The sequence below is a fragment of the Sebastes umbrosus genome, chromosome 12 (assembly GCF_015220745.1).
Source record: "Sebastes umbrosus isolate fSebUmb1 chromosome 12, fSebUmb1.pri, whole genome shotgun sequence".
Taxonomy (NCBI): Eukaryota; Metazoa; Chordata; class Actinopteri; order Perciformes; family Sebastidae; genus Sebastes; species Sebastes umbrosus.
Window position 1 is genome coordinate 9,269,802 of NC_051280.1, and position 20,245 is coordinate 9,290,046.

Sequence of the window (20,245 nt, forward strand, 5' to 3'; positions counted from 1 at the left end):
TAAAGCTTGACATCCTTTCAGTGGATGGTCAGTGAGTGTCTGTCTCAGGGGCTGGGTTTCTCCTTTACCCAAGAAGAGGGGAAAAAAAGCATAGTTTCAAGTATGACGAGACAAAGACACTGAGTGGACACTGACAATATAATGATTTAAAAACTTCCACAACTCACCATGGCCATAAGGGAGCTCAAAGTTTGCCTTTTAGGGGTAAGTGACGGATGTTTTTGTTGATCCACTTTGGGGGAAAATTCCTCGTCTGCAGTGAGTGTAACGTAACTAACCGTCAACTAACCGACAACATGTTGACGGTTAACAGCCGTTAGCTACTCCAACTGACACTCCGTAACGGTCGTTTATTTTTTAAACTTTCTTGACTTTAACGGGTTGTTCTTAGTCAGAAAACTTCTAAATGTTGATATCTTGTTGACTGAAAACCAACAGCTAGTCCGGCCGGTGGGCGCAGCAGTCATTTTACATCGCTTTCTCGTCGTGTTTTTATTTTTTTAACTCGATTAACTGTATTTTTTCTGCTTGTTTTTTTGTCTTTATTTTTAACGGCTCTGACAGTTTATCACCCATTACGTCATCGTCATACCAACCGCTACAAGCAAGCCGTTAGTTAGATTTCCTGCTGCGTCAGCAAAACACAGCAGTCCCTGTTTATAGACGGTGACGGGGACGTTCAGAGACGGTTGGACTGCTAAGTGGGAGTTTATTAATGAAGTAAAGGGGAACTGGGAACTTATAAGAGCTGCATAAACGTTTAACAGGCCTGTGCAGGAACTGACATGCATTTTAATAGCCAACCTAAGTTGACCACTCTTCCCTTCCCAATCTTTTGTTACCCCTCTGCTTTTATATAGTTAATTGTATTCATACTCTAGCTATTGTAAAGCATGGAGGATAATGACATGCAGCCAAAAAAGACCCTTAAAGTCTTGAGCATTTATGTTTACACTACTGCTGGCCCAGCCAACATGGTTATGTGGCCCCACATGGGTTATGCTGGGGGTACCTGGATACCAAGTGGGTATGGGCCCGAAGTAGGCATTTTATCTGGGGCTCACTTAGGTCAACTAATGTGGGTTCTAGGTGGGTCACTAATGGGAAATTAGTGTATGGGCTTAGAATGGGCAACACCAATGTGACCCAGTTGAGTCAACTAAATAGGTCCCACATGGGCTCCCACAAGTGGGCTACCCATGTGGGTCCTAGGTGGGTCACTAATGGGAAATTAGAGATGGGTTTTGGTTTATGTTGCCCAGATTGGGCCCATATTACACCCAGTGTACTCCTGCATGAAACCCACAAGGGTAATTGGCATGGGGCCAACATGGAAACTGTGGACAAAACCACTTAAAACCCATATTTCAGCCCATGTAGTCCCCATGTAGTACCCACATAGAACCTAAAGCTGGGACTAAGATGGGTATTGGGTATGTTGCCCAGTTGGGGCCCACATAACACCCAATACTGCATGGAATCCATGTGGGCAATTGACATTGGGCCATTATGGAACCCACGGACAATCCCATGTTCAGCCCATTTACTACCCACATGGGCCCCACATACAGATGTTGGCTGGGGGGGGGTGATTGTTTTGCTCAAATAAGTATGATTGACTACGCAATCAGAGCTAGTTGTAGAATAATGTGCAGTAACAGGAAGCTCTCTGATGGGGTGGGCATATGACCAGACCAGTTGGCTAATCAATAAGGGTTCAATAGTGACTCTATGCAAAGTGTGTGTCAGGAGTGCTGTTACTGATGTGTGACCTTCTGTTTTCAGGACACTGGAGTTGGGAAATCCAGCATTGTTTGCCGATTTGTTCAGGATCATTTTGACCACAACATAAGTCCCACAATAGGGTAAGAGAGCGTTGCAGTACAAATCACAAAAAAACAGTGTAACAAATCAATCAAACAAGAGAGAGAGCCGTCTTTGCTAAACACTCGAAACTCCAAATGAAGTCAGGGGTTTGAAATCAAATCAATCTAGTTCAGTTTGACCACGTGAGGTGTCAAGTCAAGCCACATTGTCACAATAAATGGAAATATCAAGTCATATCTTCTATAATAATTTAGTCAGTTGACATATTGATACTAGCATAACTGATCATAGGAATCTGAAAAATATCTCAGTACCAAGAACCATTTTTAAGGTAAACGGTCTAATTTACAGAAGGGAAAAATAAAGAGTCCAATAAAAAGTCTGATATCAGACTTGCCTTAGTCCCTGAAAAACTTATTGTTTATGCATATTTTTTGAAAAGTGGAACAGGTCACTATTAGCAGACTTGTTACAAATTACAAATACAAATGACTATACAGTTCTCTAGACAACTGAATATTGGGTCAGATACAGACTCAAATAGCTGGATTGGATATCAGTGACAATGGGGCAGATAATTCTATGTTTATACATTATTTATAGGAATTTTTATTCCTGTTTAAGTTTTGACTAATTTGTTGCTGCATTAAAAAGGTATACACTTGAATTGTAATTACTGTCAATTTTTAAGATTTTTTTTACCAAGTTGCTGGTGTATGATTTATTATTCTAATAATAAAGGACAATTGAATATATTTATATCTATGTATTTATTGTTCACATTTTGTTTTACAAAGTTAGGAAAGCAACGTTTAAGTGAAACCTGATGTTGCCTTACACATAAAAGAATGATCCCAGTCATTTCCACACAGTGAGGCATACAGCTTATTAATTAAACACAGATCGGTACTCGGTATCGGCTGATACCCAAAGCCCAGGCATCACTATTGGGCTTGAAAAAGTTGGATCGGTGCATCCCTAGTTTATATAACGTGAGACTGGTGAGATCTGCAATCAGACCATGCAGAAGGCAACATTAGGCTGAGATGAATTTCTAAAAAGTTGTTGTTTTGACAAGATGACAAAAAATTAATCCATTTCTAATCAAATGTTTGAGCCTACTGTCATCACTGATTATTGTATTGTCTCTTTGTTGTTTGATGGTTGTTTTGTACGCCTCTCTGACCCAACTCTGCATTAGTGCTTTCAGGCAACATGGGTTCAGAGTCGGCCATCTTTACTCTCGTAATGACTGGTACTGATTTCCTTCCTGTGTCTCCTAAAGCATTGTTGTGAAATGCTCTTTATCTCCCACAGAGCATCGTTCCTAACCAAAACAGTGCCATCTGGAAATGAACTACACAAATTTCTGATCTGGGATACAGCCGGACAGGAAAGGGTGAGTGCGCCCACAACAGAAATTCCTCATTTACTTATTATTAGCTTTAAGTTTACACACATGACATGTCTTATAAAATGTCAATTTTCCGTTACGTTTTGCATCAGGAAGCTAGCAGTGACACAATCATTTCACTGTCAGTCGTCCTCATGACATCGAGTTATTATAAGGCGTGAAACAGGATGATTCACACAAGGTTCAAAGGTCACGAGACTGTGGTATCATCACGGTGATTCATTTTATAGGAGGGGGGATGGAGTGGGTAGTTAAAGCTTACCAGACATGCTTACAGCATGGAAAAACTAGTGCATTTCCTGCCTTTGTGTGAAAATGATATCTTGAAACCTCTGTTACCAGAGTTTAAAGTTCTCTTTATCTGTGGGACTAATATTAAACTCATCACACATGGCTATCTGTGTGATCTATTTGGTAAACAACAACACAACATACAGTTCAAATGAGCACTAACAAGAAAGTTTTGGGGAGGTTATTAGAGGAAATCGTGTCACTGCACTTGAATAACTACAATGTTGTTATTATGACCACTGGCTGCATGCAATATGAATACACTTTGTGGAGTTTTTGACCACTAGTGGTGCTTTAAAGCAATGTTTTTGATGAGTTAGCCCTTGTCACAAGCACAGGGGAGATGTGATAGCCATTTTTGCTGACTGCAGTCGGTGGTGATGTAGTTGGAGGTGGTGATGTGCTGTAAAGATAGCTAGTGAAAGAGAAGACTACGAGGCGATGTAAACATTACAATGCAGGTTTAGAAACACTGAAATAAAGATGTTGATGTCTCTTGTGGAAGAAATGCATTCAACATGTTTGTAAAGGCATTAAAGCTAAAGTTGGTAACTCAGAGCAAATATGATAAAAAAATAAGTTGTTTTTATAAAATGGTCACTATATCCTGACAGTAGTGCATGAGACAGGTAATCTGAAAAAAATCATGTGCCTCTGTGTCCTCCGGTGCTCCTGATGGCATCTGCAAGACTTCACAGACCGGAGGAAAACAACAACATAAAATGTTTTTAGAAACATCTTGTAGTGTACTGTTTAGCTATAAAATTAGAACGTTTGGGAACCAGCTGCCATGTTGTACCAAGCACCGCCCACCAGCAGGAGAAAACTTTCTCATTTTACAGCTAAACAGTACACTACAAGATGTTTCTGAGAACATTTGAGGCAAGAAATAGGCATTACAGTCACAGAATATTAATTCGTATTTGATCAGCGCTGCCTAGTTTGACAGTTTGATCCGAGTTCACCATCTGCCCAGAGACTGCTCGGCTCCAATTAGTTGCTTAGATTCGGTTGCGGTAGAAACTTGCAAACGCCACTACAAAAATACGTCATCCCTGCAGCACTCTATACTGTCAGGATATAGTGACCGTTTTATAAAACCCACTTCAGCTTTAAGGAGGATACACATATTGGATTTTGCTGTAATGTCAACAAAACTGTTTTTTTCCATTAAGGTACATTTAAATACAGTTTGTACGATTTATGTGGAGGCTGTAAACACTTCTCTATCAGAACATTCTTCTAAACACTGGAGCAACCTTCATAGTGAGTTAAGAGGAGTTGAAACTTGTAAGGAAGTAACATTTTCCATCAGCCATCATCACTTAAGAATGTATGGGCATAGTCTACTTAAGGAACAGTATACTATGTTACTTTTATGGGTTAACACAATATTTTTAATGTTATGGTCCAGATTTAAGATTGTGTTCAGTTTAAAAAGCACTTGTACAGATGACATTTCTGAATAACTATTGATTGATCATGCTAACTACTATAAATATGTTGTCTTTCTTAGTTTCACTCATTAGCTCCTATGTACTACCGAGGATCGGCCGCTGCTGTCATTGTCTATGACATTACTAAACTGGTAAGAATAACAGAAAACTTATAATCTTTTAATTGCTCTTGGGTTGAGTGGTGACATCCCAGACCAGTGGACAAAATCTCCGTAACAAAACTGGATAACTAACAATGTCTTTTTGCCTCACCTAACAACTGTTGAGGAGCTCAAGCAATGTCAATGCTGAAGTGTTCACTAACTCCCTGGTCTGGTGTAATGTGTGTAACAGAAGAAGCTGGTTTCACACTATGTGCCTAAAATTCACTTTTCCATCACTCTGGGATGCCTCGCTTCCTTGACCTACAAATGTCATTCTTTCCTGGTCTGTTCATGGAAACTTGTCTGAAAAATCTAATGCGAAGAATATGTGACACAAGTTGTATCAGACGTTGTGGGCACATTCTCATAAAGAACCGTGATCTGCTCTTGTTGTTCAGGACTCTTTCCAGACACTGAAGAAGTGGGTGAAGGAGCTGAAAGAACACGGTCCAGAGGACATTGTTGTAGCCATAGCAGGGAACAAGAATGACTTAGGAGACATCAGGTGAGCAAAGGGTTCTTTTCTTAGACTGTCATAGCTGAAGAAACGGATTCTCATGGATATTATGGTGATAATATTCAAGTTGAAGTGACACTATAGCAACTACTAGACACTAGAAGTCTGTTCTGCGTCAGCACAAACGCATCACTTTAATATAAAACATGAACTTCTTGCCTCTAGCCCCCACAGATTCACCGCAGTCTCAGTTAGGACTCTTGTTTTACTGCATTACCTCCTTTTAAGACTTTCTGCACAGCAAACTCTAATGATACGTGTCCACAGGATCTGTCATTTCCACGCTTCCCATTCATTGTCTATGGAAGCAGCCATGTAATGCATTCTGGCAGCGTTGCCTTTCGAGAGACAGACCATCATGTTGGCTGCTCCTCATTTGCATAAAGTTGAGGTTTAGACTACTTCATGCAAATCAGGGACGTCCAGTGCAGCTCGCTGCCTCTGGAAACTCCCCAAAAAATGTTTTAACTAACTGTCGGGGGCAACTGTGGCTCAGGACATAGAGCCGATTGTCCACTGATCAGAGTGATTGGTGGTTTGATCCCCGGCTTCTCCAGTCTTTCAGTGTCCTGAAAGTGCACAAATTACTCCCAAAGGCTGTGCCATCAGTGTTTGAATGTGTGTGTTAATGTTGACGTGAAGTGTAAAGCATTTTTAGTGGTCGGAAGACTAGACAGACGCTATATAAATGCAAAAAAAAGAAATGCAAGTCCATTTGTTGTCAATCTAAAATGAAGACAGATTCAACAACTGCTTGGCTTATTACTCGCCTCAAATGTTTTTATAAACATATTATTACTATTTTCCTAATATACAAGAATTTTCTTTTCCAAACGAGCTAACATGTTGGTCCGGTTTGAAATCCGGGAGCAGCAGCCCACGAGGGAAAGCGTTTGTCCAATCGGGTGCCTAGTGGCAGCTCATAAAGCGTCCAGTGCTGGGAAGCAGCGCGACCCCTTGCGTCCAAAAACACCCCTGTGGACACGTACCAGTCTTCTTGATATACCTGTAGTGCAGCTCATGTTAAGTCCACTGTGCTGAGAAAAATCATATCTCAATAATTTACATTGTAACCTTCAATCGTCTTGAGACTGTAAGAAGACTAACAGGGCTGCTTGTAGAAAGCAGCTGAGGCTTTAGCGGCAAAATCATTTAGTCACTCAACAGTCACCAGATACAATTTGTTCTGTTCCATTAATTAAAAAAGAATCATTAAACATTAATTCTTGTTTGTCTGACTATTGACAGCAGTTAAAGAAACATTGGTAAAGGTGGCCCAAGACACTTGCCAGTATTGTCTTTAAGTGTGTTGAATAAGTAGTGTTTTTTCTTGACCATATTTAAATATTGTCCCTCCTGGTCACCATCAAATCTCTGTCTTTGAGTTCAATAAGAAACACACAACAGTGACTTTGTACACAGTTAGGTTCCTGTTCCTGGACATATTTTTTGTTTCAAATCTGTCATAAAAACCTCAACTCCCTCTCCATGTGTCGTCCCCTCCAGCACTTTTCCAGATTAAACAAGTTAGAGATGGAATGGATGAAAGTCATTGATGAAAATTTAGATTTGCTATGGGACTAGTGTGAAACTATTCCACGCTTACTTTAGTGTCCTTCTCTTTTACAGGGAAGTTCCTATGAAGGAAGCTAAGGAGTTTGCTGAATCAATTGCAGCTATTTTCATCGAGACTAGTGCCCGGAACGCTGTCAATGTTGAGGAGCTCTTTCAGAAAATCAGTAGGTTTCATGTCTTTACTGTATGTTGTGTCTGTGTGTATACTGTATTATTTTGGAAGTCAGCAGTGAAGAAGAAGATATGTGCTGTTGACTCAAAGGCTGGAGATCATTATACAAAAATAACTGAGCTGTTTTAAAGTCATTTAAATGCATTCATTATAGTGTGTCTGAATGAACACAAATGCAATCATACAAATTTATGAAATTTAATATAACCTTCTTTCACGTGAAAAAGATTATTTTTTTGAAAAATAAGTGCTTCAAAACTCCTTTTCAGCTGCTATACAACTACCTACTCAATGAGAAGAATGTTTTAGTACCTGCATAGGAGAGGAAAACATGCACATTCTCAAAATTGTTTGTGGTGCTGGGAGTAGATCCCCACCAATATGTACTTTTTCAAAAATATTACTTGCTCCCGCACACACTTTTCTCTGCTTTAGTGTGAGATTAGTACCTACATAGCCCAACAAAAATATCCGTTCTGTGAAACATCAATTAAATGTAACTAGAAAATGCATTTCCTGCTGGAAATGCGTGTGAATGCTGACAGCAGAAATTAATTCCAAAGCATTGCTGAAAATGCAGAAATGTGAAATGACTTGCCTAGAAACTGCTGAACTGCATTACCGAAAGAAGCTGAGAGCTGAAATACATTGCTAGAAAAACTGGAAGCTAAACTGTAATACTGGTGGTCCCCCCAAGTCAAATCACACTTATGTCTAGGCAAATGCTGGTAAAATATGCAAAAGGCTGCTAGATTTGCTTCATTCACCAGCCAAAAAAAACAATGGTAATCTATAGAGTGGCTGCTAGATTTTGGAATCCACCAACAAGAGTAGCAGAAAAAGTTAATTTCCAACGCTGTTCAGAACAGGTGACAATAATAATCAAATCTCATACCAATACCTCATATGATAATGGTATCTGGTGGTCAGACTCTGCAGGGGTCTACAAGAACGTGCAAACAATGCAAAATCAATGTTGATTACAACAGCTGCCAAAGCTGCCCGGTAATGTTTGTATACCAGAAACCCGTCTATAAAGTTTGGAGCTGCGCCATAGACAATGAATGGGAGAGATGTTCTAGATGACACTGAGAGCACCCAGGAGAATGTTCTGAGTATATGGGAACATTTTCTGTTCCACAACTGAGAACACCACAATAGAATAAAGCTCAGTTGGGTATAACAAAGAAAACAAACATTCGGTGGGTCCACAAAATCAGTCTCCCATTCATTGTCTATGGAGCGGCTCCAGACTATTTACCCTACGCTACCCTCACAAGTTTGAGTTTTTGCACTCTAGTTTTTGGATTTTGAATGTTCTCCAATATTGTTTGGACTGTCTTAAACCACAGGAATAACATGTATGAATTCTGAAAATAGGTATACTTCTCCAACTAGTTAAATCTGCCATATAACTCTGTAAATGACCATGTGCCATTTAGGTAAACAGATCCCACCCCTGGAAAACCCTGAGGTGGATAGCAACGACTCCTTCAAACTCACCCGGCAGCCTGCTCCGTCCACCAGGAGATGCTGCTAGTACCAACGGTGGCTGATGAGATTACTTCCTGCAGCACCAGGGACCCCACTAGCACAGCACATAGTCCACAATGCACACTGAGTCTTACTCCTGGAAAAGACAAGACGGTGGACAGACAGAGGTCAGCTTGCATGTGTGGTCAACTGCAACATGAAACAACAGTATTATATGGGTCATTGCACATTTAATTCATTTAGTTGTAGCAGTCTGATGAGGTCTGGGAGCAGAATGCCTTCAGTTTGTCCCCCTCAGGTGGTGTTTTGCCTGAATTACATAAAGATGTCTGTCTGGGTGGTACAGTATAGTACACAGCTCATTACAAGGAGGCAGTTTTATCCCATTTTACATAGCAACTTTTAAAATTCAGCACACATTAATAAGAAGTCATCTAGCAGTTGTGCTTTTTAAAGCCGGGTTTTGGCTGTCGATGCATTTTCATTTCGAGAGTCAACTGCTCTGTAGATTTTCATGTCACTGTGGCTCTTAAATGGCACACATTTAATGAAGGTTTTTATATATTTTTTATCAAGGCTATACTTGTCTTCTCATGGAGCTTTTGTGTACATGTATGCATCACTAATTAGAATATTTTGAATAAGAGGTTGTGGAAATCAAACCTTAAGACAAACATTCAGTTCTGTAGCTCAATTGCAGCGGCTTTACATTCCACTTCGTCATCATGTGTTTTCACACACATTAACTGTATAAGGGTTTAACTGTAATGCTGCAGAATGAACAGCTTAGAGGCCTAATTACGGTATGACACCCCCTGTTGAAACACTGTGATCAATACTAGAATTGTTTACATGGCGATTTGTTAAAGATGTTTTCTACATGCTGAAATGTATTGTCTGAGATTTCACTACAGGGAATGAATGTACACGACATGTATTTTTACCTGAAAAAGGGGGTTACATTTATACTGTTAAGAAGAGAAAAGACCTGCATGTATTTTACTCAAACATGTCTAAAGCTGTTAAAAGTCTACTTACTAGCCAAACTCTAAAAGAACATGGGAATAAAGCCCTAAACCAATGTTAGCTTGCAAAGAAGTAGAAAAAGGGTAACAATGAAAATAGTCCTTAGCCCAGTTGTGAAAACTAAGATTATGTATATTGTTTGCTGCTGGTCCTTTTGCGGTAGTGCCCTTGTATTTGACCACTTGAGAAATTTATAACAGCACTTTTGCTTACATTTAACAGTATTAATTTGGAGTCACTTTTTGCTTAACAGTATTCTGGTTATACATTTCCAGTTGGTACAAATGAAAAACTCATTTAAAAATGCACCACTTTTTACCAACTTGTACTGTATGTTGGAATAATGGAGTTCAATTTGTAGTTTTTAATGCAATTATGGTATAATTTTGCTGATATGTACCGTTGTCTTTAATGGAAAGTCACACCAAACTCCTTTCAAAAATCTGCCAATTAATGTGGCCTTGCTTCCACTAAAATGTAACTCAGTGATTGGCTGAAATTGAGCCATAATTCAAACCAAATTAAGCTGATTGGTGGTCCAGATGTACAGTAGATTGATAAAAAAAAAAAAGAAGATTTTTCAATGCAGTTTGGCATGATATTACCTCCATACAAGAGACAATGACATATTGAGCAAATCAATTTTATTAGAGGTAACATGTTGACATTGTGATGAGATTTTCAAGTATTATATTTGTCGCCACACAAGTGCCTTTTTTATGTTTTTCTAAACAAAAGTATGACATGGCTTAAAAGTGCATACCGCTAGAATAATGCATGAATTAAATCAGTACAGACTAATTGCACACATAACAGCCACTTTTGAAATTACCAATTATCTGCAGCCATCCGTGTGCCTAAGTCATGCTTCCCTGTATCCTCTGTAGACCAGATTAACTTTTGTATATTAATCAGTGTAATAAAGTAGTGACAAATGTATTTTTTGTTTTTGTTCCTTTTACCCACTGTACGGATAAAATATGTTTTTCGAAATGTCCAAGACACCAGGAAGGTCTTAAAGAATTACAATATAGCCTCACCGATTTTATTATTTACAGTTTTGTTGATAGATACCAGAAAGATGAGCGAGAGAAGAAGGGACTCACTAGCAAAAGGTCGTGACTTGGATTAGCCTCCTGACGTCATGGGAACATGGTATGCATCATTCTGAACTAAGCCACCTTGACGCCTCAGAAACCTAAACTCCAAGTGAAAATGACACTATTTGGTTTCACAGTATAGATGAAGCTTTTACTCCAGACCGCATTATGTGAGAACAATGTACCTTATTTTATTGAAATTTAAGTGGACAGTAATAACTCTTATGTAAGAAACACATAAGAATTATTACTTTCCCACAACCTATTAGCTTTAACCCCAAAATAGAAAACACTCAACAAATAAGTCTTGTGTTATTTTTGCACATATATGTTTAACGTGACCTTCTGAAAAGCTGTAAACAGCATAAATTACATGCAGAGTGGAGCATTCCCACAGAGTCCTATTCAGTACACTGCAGTGGATTACACCTTCAGCAGCTTACAGAGGGGAGGTCTACACTTGTCACGGAGATGGATTTAACCGTAGTCACAGTTGTCAATGGTCTCTAAGAGAGTAAAGTGGGATATTAATAGTTCAAACGGAGCAAACCCACCATGTGAAACATCAGGATTCCCCTCCATAAACATCTTAAACCATTAATTTCTTTTCTTTTGAAAGGTGGGGACTCACATTATCAGCATCAGAAATTCTGGAGAAAAATGTATTTCGTGTTTGTTTTTGCCTGTTAGAGGAACTGTATATTGAGGTTTTTCTGCACAGGCTTTACTATTCAGACATGGTAGTCAGTAACAAGCCAACATATTTGATTGTTTATGACAGGAATCTAGAAAAATCTGAAGGTGATCCTTCAGTTTGACCTGTAGTTTGACTCTAAACACAGTGTGCATGTTTACAACTCAATTTTTTCCCTCAGTTTTGCCTCCTTCAAGCAGATTCAACAAACCTTACATTTTTATCTTCATGTTTTTTCTATGATTAGTCCCAAGTGTCAAAGCTGTGATGAAGCACATTGAGGAGTTCTGGTACTCAGTCAAATATTTATTGGAGAAAGGGCCATTTACAACATGTACCCGATAACTCTATATGGCAAAATAGTAACAGCCCCTGTAGTACTGTCCAATAAACATGAGACAGATGGACAGATAGACAGACAGATGTTTTATGCATTTTATTTGGAGGCTATTGGATGTTCTGTTAGTCTTAAATCAATACCAGTCTGTCGTCATCAGGTCAAACTATTTGGTCTGAAGCATTACGGCTGCTTTCAATGACATGATACTCTGAAGGCATTAGTGATATATACCATTTTTGTAGGGACATCCACTACTAGAAGTTTCTTTGATTGACAAAGAAGTGCCTATCTAAGCTAACGATACATTTTGTTCCTATGCGAAGGCCTCAAAATACGATTAAAGACAGTGCAGACGAGCTGCGAGCTCTTCTGAGCACGAACTAGCTGATCACAAGTAGCTGCTGGGCATTGCTACTTCTCATTCATACCAATACGTATTGTTCTCACACTCACAAACACAAACAGCGCAGCATTTTACAAAACAGATGGACAACAAAAAATATGTAACCAAAAGCAGTTCAGTCCCAGAAGTCACACAAATTAAAAAATATAGTTTAGTTTATACTTTCTTCTATCTGGCTCTAATGAATCCTACACCTACATTTGATTTTACTTAATAATGTTATATCTGTTAATGTGCTGTTTGAAATTGACAGCAGGTCTCTTGCTCTTATGGGAGAGTGAACTGAGTTAATAATAGTTAAGTGTGGGAGAGAGTGGGAAAAGAAAACCTACTCAACTAAACATAATAGCTTAATGACCGAGAAAGTGGATAAATTGCTATCTTTACGTAATTTATCCACTTTCTCTGTCATTAAGCGCACTAATGGCACTATCAGTCATTTTTGGTAAATAAAAATCCCATCTATATTTTATACCTTAAATATTGAATTAAAAAAAAAACGACTTACTAACGATAACTTGGCAGGCTGATATCACAGATATATTATCAGCATGCTGATATGTAACAAGAAATTGCTGTACAGAAATGTCAACAATATGTTTGACATCATTTAGAAACAGTGTATATAGTTTATCCACCAGAGAGAACTGACAAGATTATTTTTAACTGTAGCGTGTCCTGCTTGGTACATATCTTGTTCACAATTTTTTAATAATGAAATGCAAGGGACCTTTAAAAAATATATAATAATAATAGTAGGCCTAATAATGATAAGAAACTTTATTTATACAGTTCTTAAAAAAAAGTTACAAGACATTTCAGGACTTCAATGAGGCAAATAAAATCAGACTGATTTTATTGACTAATGTTATATTGATGTGTTTATATATATATATATATATATATATATATATACAGACGTAGGCAAAGTTGTTGGTAACGTTCCGTTAAAGAGAGAAAAACCCACAATGGTCACTGAAATAACTTGAAACTGACAAAAGTAATAATAAATAAAAATTCACTGAAAATTAACTAATGAAAATCAGATATTGTTTTTGAATTATGGTTCAGCAGAATCATTTAAAAAAACAAACTAATGAAACTGGCCTAGACAAAAATGATGGTAACATTAACTTAATATTTTGTTGCACAACCTTTTGAGGCAATCACTGCAATCAAGTGATTTCTGTAACTCTCAATGAGACTTCTGCACCTGTCGACAGGTATGTTGGCCCACTGCTCGTGAGCAAACTGCTCCAGCTGTCTCAGGTTTGAAGGGTGCCTTCTCCAGACTGCATGTTTCAGCTCCTTCCACAGATGTTCAATAGGATTTAGATCAGGGCTCATAGAAGGCCACTTCAGAATAGTCCAATGTTTTGTTCTTAGCCATTCTTGGGTGTTTTTAGCTGTGTTTTGGGTCATTATCCTGTTTGAGGACCCATGACCTGCAACTGAGACCAAGCTTTCTGACACTGGGCAGCACATTTCGCTCCAGAATGCCTTGATAGTCTTGAGATTTCATTGCACCCTGCACAGATTCAAGACACCCTGTGCCAGATGCAACAAAGCAGCCCCATAACATAACCGAGCCTCCTCCATGTTTCACATTAGGTACAGTGTTCTTTTCTTTGGATGCTTCATTTTTGCGTCTGTGAACATAGAGCTGATGTGACTTGCCAAAAAGCTCCAGTTTTGTCTCATCTGTCCAAAGGACATTCTCCCAGAAGCTTTGTGGCTTGTCAATATGCATTTTGGAAAATTCCAGTCTCGCTTTTTTCTGATTTGGTGTCCTCCTGGGTCGTCTTCCATTAAGTCCACTTTGGCTCAAACAGTGACAGATGGTGCGATCTGACACTGATGTACCTTGACCTTGGAGTTCACCTCTAATCTCTTTGGAAGTTGTTCTGGGCTCTTTGGTTACCATTCGTATTATCCGTCTCTTCAATATGTCATCAATTTTCCTCTTGCGGCCACGTCCAGGGAGGTTGGCTACAGTCCCATGGACCTTAAACTTCTGAATAATATGTGCAGCTGTAGTCACAGGAACGTCAAGCTGCTTGGAGATGGTCTTATAGCCTTTACCTTTAACATGAAGGTCTATAATGTTCTTTCTGATCTCCTGAGACAACTCTCTCCTTAGCTTTCTGTGGTCCATGTTCAGTGTGGTACACACCATGATGCCAAACAGCACAGTGACTACTTTTCACCCTTTAAATAGGCAGACTGACTGATTACAAGTTTGAAGATACCTGTGATGCTAATTACAGGACACACCTTAGTTTAACATGTCCCTATGGTCACATTATTTTACATCTTTTCTAGGGGTACCATCATTTTTGTCCTGGCCAGTTTCATTAGTTTGTTTTTTAAAATGATTCTGTTGAACCACAATTCAAAAACAATATCTGATTTTCATTAGTTCATTTTCAGTAAATTTGTATTTATTATTACTTTTGTCAGTTTCAAGTTATTTCAGTGACCATTGTGGGTTTTTCTCTCTTTAACGGAACGTTACCAACAACTTTGCCTACGTCTGTATATATAGTCAGTATGTATAATTATCAAAATACTGGCTGGTATCAGTCAGGTTTTACTCTTTTTACACTGATGCAAGATAGGAAATAAGCAATAAGTCTACTATGATTATTGCTTGATTCTTGTTTTTTATTGTTTATTTTTTCCTCTATTTTATTTCTGTTTATCTTTCTTATCTTATGAAAATTCTGTGCCATATCACATGAGTGTATACGCTCTTAGTTTGTTAAGTTAGTCTTTGACAGTGAATTATGAATGAGTCTTCTTGATATTTGCATAACCAATAGGTATTTATGGGATGCATTGTTGTCAAGTGTTTTGCTAAACTATGTCTCTGTTTTTTTTACTGTCTTAAATGATTGATAGATACATACAAATAATGTATTTTACATTACTGTAATTATTTCATGTAATATGCTGCCAATTTTCAAGGCCCTTGAGGGTTTTGAGGATATTCTCCTTCACATCCCCTTGCAAGTTATATATGGTATCTTTTAAAAAAAAATTATATGTGTTAATAAACAAACAAACAAGAATTAATTAACTTTGAAAATTACATATTTGAGGTTTAATTTTGTTGTATGAATTATGAAAGTTTTACACAATGAATAGTTTTAAAGGAGGCCAGGCCCAATATAGTAAATGAAAGTGAAAGAAAACAAATAAGTCAGTGTACATTTTCTTGAGTAGAAAATACCTTCATGGTGTGTATTTAAACCACAAACTTACAACAAGTATCTTACATTTAATATGCCAAGGGTCAAAGTTAGTTTAGTCCTGTATCACAGCTGTTACCCTGCACTATATTCATTTTTAACAGTTTTCTTCATCTCCTTGTAATTTTATATCTGGTATATTTTTTTTTGTACTTTGTACTACTAACTTTTTTTTACTGCCTTTTTACTAACATGTTTTGCACTATGGAACTGTGATGCTGGAAACTTGAATTTCCCTCGGGATCAATAAAGTTACTATTTATCTATCTATCAATCAATCTATCTATCTATCTATCTATCTATCTGTCTATCTATATATCTATCTATCTATCTATCTATCTGTCTATCTATCTATCTAAGTATTCGTCTGGTTTTATTAAAGTATTTCTCTCCTAAGTGTTTCAGTGTATAGTATAGTATAGTTTCTATTATAACTAGATAAATGTACCATAATCACATCAGTTCAGTAGCTGAGCCACGAGGGCGCGCAACAGGGTTGTGCGCTAGCGCGTACTCAAGTATTTGTACCCACATGCTCGTCCGCAGAGCTCAGTCAGCAGTTGACTCAGTAGTGGCAGCAGCAGCAGCAGAGGAGGGGATCTAGGATTTCCACTTGTCAGTTCACTCACCGATACCGAAATCAAGTGCATCCCTTCAGCTAAACATGTCAAAGTTGGATCAGATCCTTGTCCTCGACCCTCCCGTCGACCTCAAATTCAAAGGTAGGTGAATCAACATGTGAAATGTCTTAGTGAGTGAGTGGTGGTGGAGAATTACCTGACTGAAACGATTTCACACTCCCTCAAGCGAATTGCGTTGCTAGCGAGCTAGCTAGCATTCACCGCCATTTTAAAGTTAGCCAGGCAACAAGACAGGCCGCTGCATCCCCGACCTGTAGTGACGTGGACAGCCGGCGTGGCGCGCCTCTTGACCGGCTGCTACCTGACAACACCTAGTGAAGAGGTGGAGGGATGTGGGGGAACTGCCAGTGGGTTTTATTATAATAAAGTGAGCACAGAACATGTTTGTCTTTTAGTAGCAACATGCGCTACTAACGTTATGCTGTTGCTAGGGTGTTAGCTGCTGTTGCTAGTTAGTGGTGTTAGCTGTAGTTGCTATTGGTGTTAGCTGCTGATGCTAGTTAGTGGTGTTAGCTGCTGATGCTAGTTAGTGGTGTTAGCTGGTGTTGCTAGTGGTGTTGCTAGTTAGTGGTGTTAGCTGTAGTTGCTAGTTGTGTTGCTAGTGATGTTAGCTGGTGTTGCTAGTTAGTGGTGTTAGCTGTAGTTGCTAGTTAGTGGTGTTAGCTGTAGTTGCTAGTTGTGTTGCTAGTGGTGTTAGCTGGTGTTGCTAGTGGTGTTAGCTGGTGTTGCTAGTGGTGTTGCTAGTGGTGTTAGCTGCTGATGCTAGTTAGTGGTGTTAGCTGCTGTTGCTAGTTGTGTTAGCTGGTGTTGCTAGTTGTGTTAGCTGGTGTTGCTAGTTGTGTTAGCTGGTGTTGCTAGTTAGTTGTGTTAGCTGGTGTTGCTAGTTAGTTGTGTTAGCTGGTGTTACTAGTGGTGTTAGCTGGTGTTGCTAGTTAGTGGTGTTAGCTGTAGTTGCTAGTTGTGTTGCTAGTGGTGTTAGCTGGTGTTGCTAGTTAGTGGTGTTAGCTGTAGTTGCTAGTTGTGTTGCTAGTGGTGTTAGCTGGTGTTGCTAGTTAGTGGTGTTAGCTGTAGTTGCTAGTTGTGTTGCTAGTGGTGTTAGCTGGTGTTGCTAGTTAGTGGTGTTAGCTGTAGTTGCTAGTTGTGTTGCTAGTGGTGTTAGCTGTAGTTGCTAGTTAGTGGTGTTAGCTGTAGTTGCTAGTTAGTGGTGTTAGCTGTAGTTGCTAGTTGTGTTGCTAGTGGTGTTAGCTGTAGTTGCTAGTTAGTGGTGTTAGCTGTAGTTGCTAGTTGTGTTGCTAGTGGTGTTAGCTGTAGTTGCTAGTTAGTGGTGTTAGCTGTAGTTGTTAGTTAGTGGTGTTAGCTGTAGTTGCTAGTTAGTGGTGTTAGCTGTAGTTGCTAGTTAGTGGTGTTAGCTGTAGTTGCTAGTTGTGTTGCTAGTGGTGTTAGCTGTAGTTGCTAGTTAGTGGTGTTAGCTGTAGTTGCTAGTTAGTGGTGTTAGCTGTAGTTGCTAGTTGTGTTGCTAGTGGTGTTAGCTGTAGTTGCTAGTTAGTGGTGTTAGCTGTAGTTGCTAGTTGTGTTGCTAGTGGTGTTAGCTGTAGTTGCTAGTTAGTGGTGTTAGCTGTAGTTGTTAGTTAGTGGTGTTAGCTGTAGTTGCTAGTTAGTGGTGTTAGCTGTAGTTGCTAGTTAGTGGTGTTAGCTGTAGTTGCTAGTTGTGTTGCTAGTGGTGTTAGCTGTAGTTGCTAGTTAGTGGTGTTAGCTGTAGTTGCTAGTTAGTGGTGTTAGCTGTAGTTGCTAGTTGTGTTGCTAGTGGTGTTAGCTGTAGTTGCTAGTTAGTGGTGTTAGCTGTAGTTGCTAGTTAGTGGTGTTAGCTGGTGTTGCTAGTGGTGTTAGCAACAGCAAACTGTTGTTTCCTTGGGGCTCAGCCTATTCCCTGAAACGCTTACACTCATAACCCGGACGTAATATGGAAATAAATTAACTTTGTTAAGCGACATATGCTAGTGTCCATTCTGACACACCTCTGGTAGACACGTTGTCACATTAAACTGTTTAAGAAACTGACAGTTTGAATGACAGACTTGGCTAACTAGCGTTAACAGCCGACAGTTTTCAGCAACATTAGCTAGTTCGTTTCTCTTATCTCCATTGGTTATATATGCTCAGTAAAATATGTGAACATTGTTATCACAGCTCATTCATGGGAAACCAAAGTAACACACACTGATTGCTTTGCGTGGCAGTGATAAGGTTCAGTGATGTGTCAGTTCACTGTTGGCTAGTGATAGCTAGGCTAGCTTGCTAATGCAAAAGTTGATGTCTAACGCTAGCTAGCTACATTCTTAGCTACTCTCCCAACAACAAAGTGTCTTGTTTGTGCATTTTGCAGACCTTCTCTCGTCGCTTCAGAAACTCCCAGGTGTAATTTATGTTCGTGACATTTTGTAATTCTCAAACTGTTGCTCTTGAGTGACCATTACAAGTGATAACAGCTAACTTGTGCTGATGTAAGTAACTACATGTTTCAGTGTTGCTGGTCTGCCAAGGCCATGGTGTTGTAAAACAAGCCTGGCACCATTTTCACCATTATTCATTTTGATCTTAGTCTCTGCATTTTCTTGTGCTGGTTTCAGTTACTGGTCTCTGTCTCTGTTACAGGCATGATTGTCAACGAGACACTGTTTTATTGTTGTTGAATGTACCACTGTTGTAGAACCAAGAATGTTTCAGCCCATTGTCTTGCTGATCCTAAGAGGCTGACTGAAAGGAGAAGGAAAGGGCTGTCTGACAGCAAGATAAAGCAGTGAAAATATTCTATATATACCGTACACTTAAACGGATATCAATATTTTTTTGGGGGAGCCTTTCTTTTAGGTGGCTAAAATATATGTATATGTTTTTCTGCCGTCCCCATCCACAGTATTGCTTTGCTCCGGTGTCGGCACTCCTGTCTGTACCTCATACACCCCACTTCAAAATACCTGAACTATCCCCTTTAAAATGTAACAGTAGTATTGACTTTAAACTTGAGCATCTGATCAAACTTGCATTAATTTTGTGCAACAGGTTAATGGTGCTTTTACGGACAGCTTCTCCAGTGAAGTAATTAAAAGGCTGAGAGTAGTTGTCTGGCTGCACTGGTCAGCTCAGTCCGTTTGTTTTGGATACACAAAGGTTTGAAAAAGCGGGGTCAAGAAGACTTCAAATCCAAATACATAAATGAGTGTTTGTTCTCAGCTGAACCTGAAATTGATGTTGCATTTTGTCTGATAGCAGAGAAATGGTTTGTCATAATCTGATCACAGAGTGGACCTCCTAATTTTATATAATTTAAAAAGTAGGCTTTGTTCCAATTAGACTTTTTCTGATTAGTCACACGGTTTACATTTCTGTTTTCGCGACAGGTTAAACTTTTACCCTCCGTATACTGGAATATATATATATATATATATATATATATATATATATATTGATTTCCGGTTAAAGAAGTAGATTTCTTTTTTTCCTGGGTTGATAAATTATGGTATGGGATCGGTGCATAGACTGGCGTACTCGCCGATACCCAATCCTGAATTTTGGGCAGTATCAGACACATTTTCGATACTGGTATCGGAACAACTCTAATAATCGTTCATTGATAATCATTTATCAACCACTTGTTCTATTCTGTTGCACTGAGAACAAAACTTGTGTAATAAGGCAAATCAAAATGCAAAACAGTTGCAAATATATTGGTATTTCTGCTTAGTAGGAGGATAACTATCGAGCTGACTTGAAGCTATACCAGTGCTGCATCTGCCCCAGTACAATTTGAATAGCCCTCTTAACCTCTTGTGTATGCAGGCTTGAGACTGAATACAATGTGTTATGCAAAGAGTTTTTGCGCCTTAGCACAGACTAATTGTT

The 20,245-nt window shown here is 38.9% G+C and overlaps 2 protein-coding genes and 1 long non-coding RNA gene across 3 annotated transcripts in view; 2 read left to right on the top strand and 1 right to left on the bottom strand.

Annotated features, from left to right (window-relative positions):
- rab31 (RAB31, member RAS oncogene family) lies at nucleotides 1-10,855 on the top strand. Its single transcript, XM_037788702.1, has 7 exons — nucleotides 1-204; nucleotides 1,786-1,865; nucleotides 3,145-3,226; nucleotides 5,049-5,120; nucleotides 5,531-5,637; nucleotides 7,279-7,388; nucleotides 8,839-10,855. The coding sequence occupies exons 1-7, from the start codon at nucleotides 169-171 to the stop codon at nucleotides 8,934-8,936; spliced, it is 585 nt and encodes a 194-aa protein (XP_037644630.1). The 5' UTR covers nucleotides 1-168; the 3' UTR covers nucleotides 8,937-10,855.
- Nucleotides 10,506-16,710, bottom strand: LOC119499401. The gene is made up of 2 exons (XR_005209392.1): nucleotides 16,482-16,710; nucleotides 10,506-11,114 (listed from the first exon to the last, which is right to left on the bottom strand). It is a non-coding gene; the product is annotated as an uncharacterized LOC119499401 (long non-coding RNA).
- vapal (VAMP (vesicle-associated membrane protein)-associated protein A, like) overlaps nucleotides 16,240-20,245 on the top strand; it is a 16,594-nt gene continuing 12,588 nt past the window's right edge. The window contains exon 1 of the mRNA XM_037788701.1: nucleotides 16,240-16,426. Within this exon, the coding sequence (XP_037644629.1) occupies nucleotides 16,369-16,426 (58 nt within the window). The 5' untranslated portion in view covers nucleotides 16,240-16,368. The remainder of the gene's footprint in view (nucleotides 16,427-20,245) is intronic.

What these genes read in the sequence shown, in the direction of transcription:
- rab31 (XM_037788702.1), top strand. Translation starts at nt 169, where the DNA reads ATGGCCATAAGGGAGCTCAAAGTTTGCCTTTTAGGG. An exon ending in TCAAAGTTTGCCTTTTAGGG is followed by an intron (nt 205 to 1,785) that starts GTAAGTGACGGA and finishes TTCTGTTTTCAG; the next exon opens with GACACTGGAGTTGGGAAATC. An exon ending in AACATAAGTCCCACAATAGG is followed by an intron (nt 1,866 to 3,144) that starts GTAAGAGAGCGT and finishes TATCTCCCACAG; the next exon opens with AGCATCGTTCCTAACCAAAA.